We start from the raw sequence: 14587 nt of genomic DNA on the forward strand, positions 1-14587 counted from the left end.
GTCAGTATAGACTTAATTCTGACTTTAGGAACATCTCAACCAGGGTTACACAAAACTTGTACTTTACCTCTCAGTCTCCAAAAATACTCATTTATCTACTCTGCCTAAAGAGTAGATAAATGATTGAATGTTCATTCTACAAACAACTCTGGAAAATGCATGAATGACACTCCAGACTATATCAAAACACTGGAGCTCTTTACTTTCAAATCATTCATATTTATAATCCTACAATAATTAAAGTACCTCTTTAAGAAAATCAACTTCATATTTTAAACTAGAATCATCTGAATCCAAACTAGTATTATTGTTGCTAACAGAAACTTCATTTCTAAATAATTGGCTGATTTTTTAAAATGTTCTAGTTGAGCTTATTGTGAACGAAAAATAACCATTAAATTCTATCACCAGCACTAGCTCTGTGGCCTTGCACAAAATGCTTAACTTTTCTGCACCTCAATTTTCAGATCTGCAAAATGAGAATGAGACTGGATGACTTCCTAGGTCCTCTCAAAGATAAAAACAAATAATAATAATGGTTATTAGTATCATTTTAATTGAAGATATCAACGAAAGATATAAGCACAGACTCTAAACAAGTTTAGGTTAAGTCTAGAGAAATCACATCATAAGCAAGAATTGTCATAAACCTCAAAATCCTCTATCAATAGCACCAAACTATTATCAAATATAAGAGTTTTATAGAGACAAATGTTAAAAAAAAAAAAAAAGTTAACTTCTTGCTAGCAACATTGATATCCTTACTGGGGTAATTTCATTTATTCTCTACTTTCTAACCAGAAAACTAGGAGTTCTACCTTCGTAGTTTTACGACATTCCTGGTTAACATTAGAAACCTGAGCCTTGCTCCTCCCTCACCTCTGTCTACATGAGAACAGCGAGGGGCTCATTGAGGTAAATAACATTCATGCACCAGAAAGTACACAATCCTTATTGTCTTTCATCATCCAGATAAAGAATCTTAAAGTCAACTCAAAACAAAATTCCCCTCTGGTCCGCTCCTACCTTTCCTGCTAAAATCAACCTACCGTGTGTGAGATTTGAGATTATTGGGCAACATTCAGACTTTGGGTGAAGTGGCTAATTTCCCAGAGTCTGACAAAATAAAATCTAAAGCCAACTCCAAAAAGGTGACACCCTGCCCATGTGGGAATCCGTTGTTTGGTGTGTAACAGGATGTGCTTTGCAGATGAACTCACTTTGTGTTTTAGTTCTGCCACTTTCTGGCTGTATGGCCACAGGCAAGTAGCTAAACCTCATAAGCCTTAGGTTCCTCTTCTGTGAAACGAGAATGACACCACCTACCTCGCAGAGCTGCAATCCCGGCTAAGTTAGACATGTATAAAGGGACTGGCATGGCCCATGCACTAAAGAAATGTTAACTTCCTTCACAACTTCTCCTGTCCTTCTATACAACTGAACAGAGACTCCACGACCACAGATAACTGCCATATTCTTCATCAGACTTGGAGTCCCCTAGGGCAGAGAGTATTTCTGATTTATCTTTGGATCCCAGTAACTAGCAGAGGGCCTGGCCCAGAGTAAAAACACAATAAATGCTTGTTCAGTGGAGAAAATTAGAACTGTTTGGGTTTGAGGATGTTAATATTACCTTGGCTGCACACGCCTGTAATCCCAGCACTTTGGGAGGCCAAGGCAGGCGGATGAAAAGGTCAGGAGTTCAAGACTAGTCTGGCCAACATAGTGAAAACCCCATCTCTACTAAAAAAAAAAAAAAATTGCAAAAAATTAGCCAGGTGTGGTAGAGTGCGCCTGTAATCCCAGCTACTCAGGAGGCTGAGGTAGGAGAATCACGTGAACCCAGGAGGTGGAGGTTGCAGTGAGTTGAGATCCTGCCACTGCACTCCAGCCCGGGCAACAGTGCGAGACTCCATCTCGGGATTAAAAAAAAAAAAAAAAAATTACCCTGGCCACAGTCAACAGAAAATTCTGTTTTTCAATTTGGCCAAATAGGGCTTGCTACAAGCTACTATGTAGTTCAAAGCAAATAAGCTATTCTGAATTCTAATAATTACATTCTCTAAAATATGAAAACCCAATTGCCCTGCAGCTTTCAATTTTAGTTTTGAGAATTCAATTCTTTCCCAAACAATAGAGTGGGTAACCACAGAAACTTGTGGAATCTCTTTTCCTAGAAAACATGAAGAACAGGAGAGAAGCCAGTCTGTCTGGAAACTGCTTCAAAATCTCTCTATAAGCAGGATGCTGGACTGGATTAGATGCCCCTTGAAGGATCCTTCCAGACCTACACACCACTAAAATGTTAAGAAAAATATCTAAAATAATTCTCTATCACTTATACCCTGGAAAATAAAACAAATACAATTTAACATCTCCCAACATAGTCACTAGAAATAATTTTACTTGGATCTTCCCATGATTTTAGAAACACATTTTCTTCTTAAATTGTACTAAATTACCCTAAGCTATTAATTTGAATATGAGCTCTCTTTAATAAAATAGAACAGAGATTGTACTTAACAAAGGAAACAAGACTACTATTTTGTTCCTCTTTCAATCTGCCTGTTTCCATGTACCCCAAATCTACTCATTTCCCAAAGCTTTGTAAAAAATACTACTTCCCCCCAACATATACTCCACTCAATTCTCCTGTTGATAAATTTCTAATGTGTTCATTACTCATATTACATCGTACAGGTGATTTTTATATGGTGTCTCTTATTTGTATCTGACTCACATGTAACAATTTTTGTCTTCCTAACTGAACTGTAAACTCCTTGACTAAGATTCAAGTTTTATATTCCTCATGTACTCCCCTATTATGTTAATATTGAGTTCATAAGTGCTTTCAAGTTCTCATTGGCTCACTGATTTAAGGTGGAGAGAGTGTGCAAAAGCTAGATGACGCTGTACATTAAGCACCTGTATGAAGCTTTGGCAAAGCAGGCACTCCAAGAAGTCAAAAATAAACCTTTTCTGATTGCTACATATTGACATGTGTCATTTAGCTAGGACTCACAGGTGACAGTTAATACACACAGATGCTAAAGGGAAGGACCTAGAGCTAAGCGCCATATTAGTTTAGCTCCTGTCCTATAAGAAATGAGGAGCTATGAAGGTGAGCCCACTCACATGGAGATGGAGACTAAGAAAGCATGCATATTGCACAGGTTGCAGAGCTTTGCTGGTTCTGATTTTACATAGAATCAGTTCTTCATTCTGTCAAGACAAGTCAGGCAGCAATAAACAGAAAGGAAAAGAGCTTTACAAATTAAAATGTAATAACGTTATTTTAAAAGAGAAAACTTGTGTTTTCTCATTCTTTAAAACGCAAAAAACACATCTAAAATAAGATTAATGGGTGTAAAAATTCAGTCATTACAAGTACACTCTACACACTTAAAAAGGATCCTCTGCTCCTCTGCTTCTTATCTCTACTATGCAGCAGGGACTGTTCTATGGCACTGGGAATACATCATTTTACCAAACTTACAATGCCAGAAACATTATGTAAAGCTTTACTTTAGTATTTTAAAGACAGAAAAGACCTCAGGGATATTCCAAACTTTATTTTACAGAGAAGAAAACCAAAGCCCAGAGAGGTTGGCTATCTTGTCTCAGTTGATTATAGTGGTTATATTGTAACAAACGTAGGAGTAGAAACCAGACTTATTTCTCCTCTAGTAACAAAATTTACTTACTCATTAGGCAATTATTCCTATATGCCTTCTATATGCCAGATACTATGCTAGGCTCTGAGAACCCAAGAATGGTTAAGATACTGACCTTCTCCTCAAAAAGCATAGTCTCAAGAGCAAGACAATCAGATGAGTACAATCATAGAAGTGGTAACAGAAAGAAAAACCAAACTATATCTCTAATCCCCTAGGACTTCCAATATTTTAAAGAAAATGAACTTCTAATAGTTTGTTTTATCCTCACAATAGCCCTAGCAGTACACAGCACACATCTTATTATTCCTGGTATACAGATGGAGAAACTGAAGTGCAAAGCGGATAAGGGGGTCTATGAAGTTCATCTCCAGTGGCAGCAAAATGCCTAGAAACCAGGTTTGTTTACTCCAAGTTAGACCTTTATTTCCCATTAGATGGAAAAAGCAGATGTTCTTTTTATGTTCAGTTCCCTCTGACCAAGAACACACATTTCCAAATTGCGAGCAGGACAATCTGTGGTTGTGAAAGGAAACAACTGACTTGTGAGGTGTGTCACCAGCTGAGGTTAGTTATCCAATCGGTAAGTAACCAACCAAGACATCATCATTACTAGCCTTTTTAAAGTGCCCATTACGTATACAGAACAGATGAAAAAGGTCCTTCCATTAGGAAGTTAATATTGTAAGGAACAGGCATATAAACATTTCAACAAAAAGTGACATAATTAAACAAACTACAACTAAAAGAACCATCACAAGCAACTGCAAATTTAAGACACTAAAGGTTTTGCAAAGCAAACCTAATGGGAGCTGCCAAGAAATATATCTTCATGGGTTAAACAGGGAACAGAAGCCTTGTACGCATAATGGTCCATACCGATCTTCAGATTACTAAAATTAAAAGCTCTCACGAAAAACATTCTTCACATTTAAAAACTTAACTGTCTCATTCCTATTTCCTTTTTTCTAGAAACCTTATATATTTTGTAACCTTTCCTATCCAAGAGGAATAAATTTATAATGGAGGTTTCCATCAGTGTGACTTTTTTAAGTATAAAATTAAAAATTTTTTAATTTTAAAAAATTAAAATTGTATGGTGTTACTGCCATATTCTTCCACTCTCAGTACAACCTAAATGAGGTTTTCTCATTTTCTGATCATTTTCTCCTACACATAGTAAAATTTATATGTATTTATACATACATTCAATAATCACTTCATAAAAAACAAAAAAAATTCTTCAAGTTGTTTTAAACATTAATTTTACTTGTTTGATGACTTCCTATCATATTTTATTTATACCGTGTTTATCAAGGCCTTATAACATGACCCAACTGTTTTAAACTATGGCACACTGGAGAATTACTAACAAAATAGACAAAGCTAAGGAGAAACAACTATTAGTGATTTCAAGTTAGTGACAGGAAGAATATCTTTAAGAACAGGCTCAAAAATAAAAATTATAATCATCCTTCCAAAAGTGTAATGTTTTATTTATTTAAAAAATACTACTTAGTTAAAAAAAAAAATTAAAAAGCTCTCTGGTGTCGCCTGAACATGCTCAAGGGATTTATACTTACAGCCAGTTACCTTCCTTTTAAATATCTGGTGAATGTTACAGGGTGACAAGAAGCAATTTAAATGATAATTCGGAAATACCATAGTAGGTTTCATTAGAATTATCACTAGTACATCACAAAATGATTTCCTATTTTTTTAATTCCTAAGATTTAGTTCCATCACACAAAAATGCATTTCAATAAACATTAGCTTAAAACTTAAATATGAAGCATAATGACTTTTTTAGTTAAGAAGGGAATAAGGCTTTGAATATAACTCTAGATCCTCAAGAGAAAGACCACTGGGCCAAACTGGATCCTAAATAAAATTAAGGAAGTAATTAAACGTGCAGCAACAGTGACATCTAGTGTTAGCAACTGCAAGCCAATTAGATTACTATTAAATCCTCTTAAGTGCTAAAGAACAACTATTCAAAGCTTTTCTTCTTTAAAAACAGATCTTGTGCATTTTTATCTAAAAACTACCCAAAATCAAAATGGTTCCACAGGTTTCTTTCCAGGCATAACAAAAAAGCTGTTTTTTAAAGACAAAAACAAATTAGAGGGTAAACATAAAACTAAAGACCAAAAGTAAAAAGCACTGTTTATTACTTGTGGTTAACACCTATAGGTGTTCCTCTTAGTACCAGAGTTTAATGCAAAGGTAATCTGAGAGATGTTCTAATGAGAGGATCATAAACATTTAAACTTCCACCTATAAAATTAAAGATATTATACAAGCTAGGATAATACATACAAGTAAAGTTAGGACATTTCAGGAATACTTAAAGAAGATGCAATAAAAAAAAAAAAAAAAAAAAAAAAAACTAGCTTTTGCACAGAGAAACAGGCTCTACATGTCACCCCTTGCTACCTTGCTCAATTTTTGTTGCTTTGAAAGGTCCACTTACTGATATTTTTGCCCAAGGGTTTATAACTTGGCAGCATAGGCTAATTCATTATAGTATTTTTATAGTCTTATGATCTAGATGAATCTGTAACAGTAGGCACAATTTCAAAAATTGTTTTTGGCCAGGACAATATTGTATTTTTTAAAAAAGTAAAGTCAGCCTTAAATGGAGCTTACCTATTTGTTTTGGAAAGTTCATCCTTTGCCCTTTTAACTCCAAAAATTCTTGTGATCAAGGCACTAAAGAGAAGTGTGGATGAATTTCGCACCTAATGTACAAATGAAAACACAATAAGGGTTAAACATTCTTGGCATGAAACCAACATTTACAATATTCAAACTAGATGATTCAAAATCATTACCTAACTGGCTAGTATGAGGCTAAAAAGATATGTCTGTGTTCATAAAATAATTTTTAAAAAACTTAATGTAATCTATTCAATGACTTAAATTGAGCTCTACAACCCAATCACATGCACAAACACAGCCTTTCCCCATATTTCTAATATTATCATCAACAGTTTTCATTATATCTCTGCACTTAGAGCATCAAATAACACTTCTTTTTTAAAAATTCATTTTTCCATATTCTTCCTGACAATGAATATCCCAGTAAAACCTCAGCTCTTTCCACTTATTTTCTGAAATCCTTTTACCTATGAGAAAATACTTATAAAACCTAACTTCAAAGAACCAGGCACAGTGACTTACACCTATAATCCCAGCTACTCGGGAGGCTAAAGTGGAAGGAGTGCTTGAGGCCAGGAGTCTGAGACCTTTGGGCAATATAGTGAGACCCCCATCTCAAAATATATATATATTTTTTTTTTGAGTTTTTTTTTTTTTTTTTTTTTTTTTTTTTAGAGCCATGGCACATGCCTGTAGTCCCATGTAGTCAGGAGGCTGAGGCAGGAGGATTGCTTAAGCCTAGGAGTTTAAGGCTGCAGAAAGCTATGACTGTGCCACTGTGCTCCAGCCTGGGCAAAAGAGTGAGAACCTGTCTTTAAAAAAACAAAAACAAAATCCAAAAATCCTAACTTCAAAGAATCCAGGTAATTAATATGGCCAAGAAAATAGTTAACATCCAAAATGTTGCTTATCAGCTTCACAATACAAGTAACTTATCAAGTAATTTCAATACTGAAATTATCTGATAACTTAGTAAAGATAAGAGGCAGGAATTATCCTGAATAAACACAAATTATTTCTCCAAGATGATAATAATCTTTTCCCTATCTTTTCCCAACCAATGTGTCAAGATGCTTTGGAAGATCATAAAAGGGTCTTGACTGTTGCAGCACTACAGGCTTCCTCAATTACTCTGTCAAATCAGTGTAGAGATGTATATGTACTCACTTTGCTACAGTGTGTAAGGCCCTATACCAGCACCATGGATAAGATCCAGAAACAGAAAACACATACTTACTGATATTACAGACCTTTTATACTCTAAGTAAGTGACACAACGATATGGTGTGTTAAATAGCAATATAAGTAGAAAGATCACTAAAAGTAACAATGTTAAGATTTAGAAAACAGCTTCCTGAAAGCGCTGCCCTTAGAGTCACAAGCTCAAACGCCCACAGGAACAGTGAGCGACAGAGGCAGCAATGTACTTTGTCTAATGCAGTCAGTGTCAGCTGAGTTGCTGCCATGAGGAAATATAAGTTCAGTTTTGCCAGATCTTCTGCTTTTTCAAGAGAAGCCAGAAACCCTGGTTTTTATGTGAAATCTATTTTGAAATGCTGGCAGGAAATTAAAGGAAAAAAAAACCCACAAAACTCACCATGAAAGCCAAATAAAACAGTGGTGGGCTAGTTTGTCCTACTGGCCACCAGTCTGTAACCTCTCCTCTAGAAGCCCAGAACTGACTCAAGTCATGCATGGTAACCATAGAAGTAAATTTTACAGATATACTGGCACAATTCATACCAAAGCTTCAATAAAACCCTAAATCTGAAAAGATCCACTTATGTTCATTCAAGAGTCATCAAACATCCATGGAGGCCCTACTATGTGCCCTGCCTAATTTAATCCCCAAACAACAAATCAATCCATGCTGTTACTTTATCAATATAATCTCTGCCCTCGTTCAGGTCTGGATCATCTTCTACCTGATCTAGTGAGGTAGTTTCCAAAGACTTTTAGGTCTAAGATGACTTGGTAAAGACATCTGGGACCTTCTCTCCTCTTAGAAATCACACAAAAACACAAAAAGAAAAGGAAAACAGAAACACACACTCCATCTTGCCCTAAGCCATACTTTCTGACAAAGGCACCAGATGCAGTAAAATTAAAACAGGAGTGCCTGGAGATGTTGAGAAACGCACACCTTAAACAAAACTGTAGAGGACCATTTTACAAAGTGAATGGGCACCCTCAGAAACAAAACTCCTCTGATTCAATAGACTGACGGCAGGAGACACATAATGTCTTTTTAGTAATATTAAGATGGACCAGATGGTTCCAATCCTATCTGCCTGACCCATCCTGATATGGTCTGAATGTTTGTGTTCCCCCAAAATTCCTATGTTGAAATTCTAACCTCCAAGGCGTTAGGTGGTGGAGGCCTTTGGGAAATAATTACGTCATTGGGGTAGAGCTCTCATGAATGGGATTAGTGCCCTTATAAAAGAGACCCCAGTGAGCTGCCTCACTTCTTCCACCATGTGAGGACACGGCTAAAAGGTGCCATCTATGATCAGAAAGTAGGCCTTCACCAGACACCAAACCTGCCAGCATCCTGATCTTGGACTTCCCAGCTTCCAAACTGTGAGACATAAATTTGTGGTATTTTGTTATAACAGCCCGAAGGGACTAAGATATCCCTTATAAAGTGTCCTCATTAGCAATCAGTGATGATCATTATCTTTTCCACTAGGTGTAGCAAAATCACGATAGGCCTTCTGCATTAATCATTTACATCCTCAGAAAAACTTTTTTTTTTAAAAGCTTTTCCTCATCTGCTATTTGGTTACCCTGTTCATCAGTTAGTAAATAATTATTTCCATATATTGACCATTTTAAGAATAATTAGTTCATGCCATACAACCTCCAAACGTGACTGATTTTGTTTTAAAATCATTTTTAAATTACTTTTTAAAATTGAGGTATAATTCACGCATCATAAAATTTACTATTTTAAAGGATGCTATTCAGTGGTTTTTTACTATATTCACAAAACATGAAGCTATCACAACTAAATTCCACGATATTTTTCAATACCTCAAAATGAAACTTGGGAGCCGTTAAGTCGTCACTCCCTATTCTCCTGCAGTAGGAAAGCACAATCTACTTTCTGCCTCTATAAACTTGCCTTTTCTGGATACTTCATATACATGGGATCACATGATATGTGGCCTTTTATGTTTGGCTTCTTTCACTTAGCATAATTTTCTCAAGGTTCCCCCATGCTGTAGCATGTATCAGTATGTTATTCCTTTTTTACGGCTGAATAACATCCCGCTGTATACATATACCATATTTTAAAAATCTGTTCTTCATTTGATGGACATTTGGGCTATTTCCAATTTGGAATATTATGAATAATTTTGCTAAGAATATTCATGTACAAGTTTTTGTGTGAACATGTTTTCATTTCTCATGGCTATATACCTAGAAGTGGTATAGATTGGTCATATAGTAACTCTATGTTTAACCTTCAAAAGAACTGCCAAAGTGGTTGCACCATTTCATAGTCTCACTAGCAATGTATAAGAGTTCCGATTTCACCAGTTCTCCAATTTCTCCACATCCTCCCCAATACTAGTTATTTTCCATGAATTTTATTTTAGTGGGCATGGAATGGTAACTCACTGTAGCATTTCCCTAATGACTAATGATGTTAAGCATCTTCTTGTGTGCTTACTGGCCATCTGCCTAACTTTTCTGGAGATATACATTATTTGTCCATTTTAAAATTGGGTCGTCATTTATTATTGAGTTCTAGACACTCCGCTCTTATCAGATATATAATTTGCAAATATTTTCTCCCATTCTGTGGGTTGTCTTTATACTTTCTTGATTGTGTCCTTTGAAAAATATTTTTTTTTCTTGATGCTGGTTAAGTTTTATTTTAAAAAAAATTTTTTTTTTTTTTTAAACTTTTCTAGCGACAGCTTCGTGCTCTGTCACCCAAGACGGAGTACAGTGGTGTAATCATAGCTCACTGCAGCCTTGAATTCCTGGGGTCAAACAATCCTCCAGCCTCAGCCTTCTGAGTAGCTGGGACTACAGCTGCATGCCACTACGCCCAGCCATCTGATTTTGTTCAAGTCCAATTTATCAATTTTTTTCGTTGCTTGTACCTTAGGTGTCATATCTAACTAAATGTTACCTAATCCAAGGCACAAAAATTTACACAGGTCCTCTTGTAAAAGTTTTATAGTTTTAGCTTTTACATTTAGGTTTTTAATACATTTCAAGTCATCTGAATATGGTATGAGATGGGGATCACATTCATTCTTTTGCATGTGGATATCCAGTTGCCCAGTACCATTTGTTGAAGGTTATTCTTTCTCCACTGAATTGTCTTGGCACCTTTGTTTATTAAATGTGGAGGTTTATTTCTGTACAATCAATCCTAATCTGCTGATTTATACGCCTATCCTTATGTCAATGCCACAATCTCTTATTTACTGTTGCTTTGCATTAAGTTTTGAAATTGGGACCTGTGGGGCCTCCAACTTTGTTCTTTTTCAATAGTGTTTTGGCTATTATGGGTTCCTCACATTTCCAAACGTACTTTAGGATCTGCAAAAAAAAAAAAAAAAAAAAAAAAAAGCCAGAAAGGATTTAACAGGGGTTGTGCTGAATCTATAGATTAATTTGGGGAATATGTCATGTTAACAAGAGTAAGTCTTCCAGTGATGAACACAGGAGATCTTTCCATTTATTTAGGCCTATAATTTCTTCAAAAAATGTTTGATAATTTTCAGTGAACAACTCTTGCAGTTCCTTTGCTAAATTTATTCCTAAGTATTTTATTCTTTTTGATGCTATTATAAATGAAACTGTCTTTTTAATTTCATTTTTAGATTTTTCATTGCTAGTGTACAATTTCTGTATGACGACCTTGTGCCCTGAAACCTTGCTAATAGACAAGCTTTAATTTGCGTGTGTGTGGATTCCTTAGGATTTTCTATATTTAAGATCATGTTATCAGAAAATAGGGATAGTTTTGCATCTTCCTTTACAAACTGGGTAACTTTTATTTTTTATTCTTCTCTAGTTGGTCTACTAGAACCTCCAGTACAGTGTTGAATATGAGTGACGAGAGTAGATTTCCTTGTCTTGTTCCTGATTTTAGAGAGAAAGTTTTCAGTCTTTTACCATCAAGTATACTGTTGGCTATGGATTTTCCATGGAGGTTGAGAAATTTCCCTTCCATTCTTAGTTTCTTTTCACATAAAACAGCACTGGATTTTGTCAACTGTCTCTTCTGTATCTGCTTAATCATGTGGTTTTTGTTCTTTAGTCTATTCACACGGTATATTACATTACAATGGTCCTTCTCGTCTGCAGTTTTGCCTTCTGTGGTTTCAGTTACCTGTGGTATAGTACACTAAGGTATTTTGAGAGAGATCACATTCACTTAACTTTTATTATGGTCTATTGTTATAATTGTTATCTCTTATGATATCTAATTTATAAATTAAACTTTATCACAGGTATGTATGTATAGGAAAAAGCATAATCTATAGGGTTTAGCACTAACCACGGTTTCAGGCATCCACTGGGGGTCTTGGAATACATCCTCCTCAAATTTGAGGAGGGGACTACTGTAACTGATTTTTGTAGGTTGAAAAATACATACTCTGTTTTAGAACTGTGTAAGTCATATAGAAGAACATTTAAAAGACTTATTGTAAATATAGAGCAAAATAACTAGCATGAAAGCCTACTTCCTACTTAAGACAGAAGAGTGTCCCTTAGATTTCTGTGTGATAGTATGAATGGTTCAAGGATATCTGTTTCAGGTATTGCTTTTTATGTTTTAGTATTTCATCCATATTTTCTGTTCCATCCACTATAAATAAAGTTAACGAGGAGACTGAAGTAGACAAAGAAATGAGAAAGAGGTTGTGATTAACAAACTGCATTATCGACTCCTAATTCACTGACAATAAATGCTAATATGAATCATTGATAGCAATCTTAATATGAGTAATACAAAAGGTCATTAACGGGGCTAATGTATTTTGAAAAATTCATAGTAGTAATGGCAATAAAAACATGTCCCTTTTTGGAAGGATGGATGGAAAACATTAGGTTGGTGCAAAAGTAACCGCAGTTATTGCCATTAATAAGTAAAAAGGAGAGCAAAGACAGAAAAGGGTAAGTAGTAGTAAAGTTAAAAATGGAGAAATGATAATAGCTGTAATGAACCACGAAATGATGCTGTGGTCAACAATGGACCACATATTTAATGATAGTCTCATACGATTATAATACCGTATTTTTACTGTACTTTTTCTGTGTTTAGCTATCCAAATAATTATTACTGTGTTACAACTGCCCACATACTCAGCATGGTAGCATACTCAGTATAGGAGCATGCTGTACAGTTTGTAGCCTAGGAATAATAGGCTCTATCATACAGCCTAGGGGTGGAGTAGGCTATACATCTAGGTCTGCGCATGTATATGATATGATGTTCACACGACAATGAAATCCCCAAACAACAGATTTCTCAGAATGAATTCCTGTCATTAAGTAATGCATGATTTTAATCCCAGCTAAAATCCATCCTTCTCACAAGGGAAACACTTCCTGCTCCTGACCTCCTTCTCCATCAAGCCCTGAATATATGGTTGATAAGAACCTGGAATTTGACTGCAAACAACTGTTACCAAAATTTTTCTCTTCTATTCACAGAGTGTATAACTTTTTCTTTCCTTTCTTGCATGAAAAAGCTTTCATGTAGACTTGTTTAAGATACAGAAGAGGCTGGGTGCAGTGGCTCACACCTGTAATCCCAGCACTTTGGAAGGCCGAGGCAGATGGATCACTTGAGGTCAGGAGTTCAAGACCAGACTGGCCAACAGGGTGAAACCCCATCTCTACTAAAAATACATCTGTAAAATGAGGATTATAACAGAACCTACCTGATAACAGAACCTACTAAGATAATCAATGCAATGTAAATTATGCCAGGTACATGAGAAATACTCAATAAGACAGCCATTATTATGATTATGTATAATCTATCCTTGTATTTCTAGTGCTTAATATAACATCTACAATATATTAAGTAGATATGTCTAATGCTGAAAATATTTACATAATACCTTTCTCTGTATTTTAAAAATGCTTATTAGGTAGCAAAGTTTGAGAGATCTGTATGGTTTCAATACAAAAGACTAAGGAATCTGTAAAAACAAATTAAATATATACATGAATGCTTTCTGAAAAATATTTCTTTACTGCAAGTTAAAATTAAGTTCATTTTACATGTGTATTTTCCCTAACTTATCAGGAAAAACAATTAAGTCAAAAGTACAGATGTAGCCAGCTTTAAGCACAGTTATATTCCTAAGAGGATGTGTACAAATCAAAGTTCTGCAAATCAAACCATATTTCGCATGCACTAAGGAAAAATTACACTTAAAATCACTTCAACAGAGAATGCTTTCGTAAATCGCTTTTGTAAGTGAATACTTCTTTACATCCATTAAGTAGGTTGACTTATAAATTTTATCTTAGACTTTTATACAGCAGAAAATATAACCATTTATAATATTAAGTAACAGTGTTGATCATTATAGCTATGATATTTATTTCCTCTAGCAAAGCAAACTAAATAGAAATGTTTCCTTCATAAAGTGTTAAAAAGGAAGATTCCAAGAAATGAAATTATTAGTATTATGAAATTAGAAAGAAAATAAAAGCACTTATATATATTTATGTAGCCTTTTGTGGATATGTATGCATACATGTACTACGCATATGTAAAGCCCACACATAAAAAAAGAGAAAGAAAATGAATCAGAATGCTCATATCTGTACGGTAATTTAACAGGTGACTTTTACCGTTTTTATTATGCTTTTCTTTATTTTCAAAATTTCTGCAGTGCACATGTATTACTGTTGAGGGTCTCAAAAATAGTCTTTTCAAAACAAAATGAATCACTCATTTCTGATAGTTTCAATTTTACTAAAAAGTTGGACGAATCACCAGGCTTCACTCTCTGAAAGTCCTTTCATGGAAAATATTTCTTGGTTCATCTGGAACTAATGGCTTGAAGAAAGCAATATTGGTAATTCTGACAATCACTTTTATGATCTCCAGTATTCCTGATGGTCAAGCCACATTCCTACCTCTCTGACTCTACTGACAGCATAAAGGCATTGCTCTACTTCCTGTAAGTGTAAAAGGTAAACTCTGTGACCTCAAGAGTAGTTATGCAATGCTCTTAGACAGAACTCCAGAAGTGTGTATC

General features: G+C 35.1%; 1 protein-coding gene across 11 annotated transcripts in view; it reads right to left on the reverse strand.

The window, feature by feature from the left end:
• LOC105464931 (THADA armadillo repeat containing) overlaps window positions 1-14587 on the reverse strand; it is a 356256-nt gene that overhangs the window by 249189 nt on the left and 92480 nt on the right. For all 11 annotated transcript variants that reach the window (XM_071076636.1, XM_071076633.1, XM_011713068.3 and 8 more), the window contains one exon: window positions 6324-6415. In XM_071076636.1, coding sequence (XP_070932737.1) covers window positions 6324-6415 — 92 coding nt within the window. The remainder of the gene's footprint in view (window positions 1-6323; window positions 6416-14587) is intronic.

This window comes from Macaca nemestrina, chromosome 13, assembly GCF_043159975.1.
Source record: "Macaca nemestrina isolate mMacNem1 chromosome 13, mMacNem.hap1, whole genome shotgun sequence".
Taxonomy (NCBI): domain Eukaryota; kingdom Metazoa; phylum Chordata; class Mammalia; order Primates; family Cercopithecidae; genus Macaca; species Macaca nemestrina.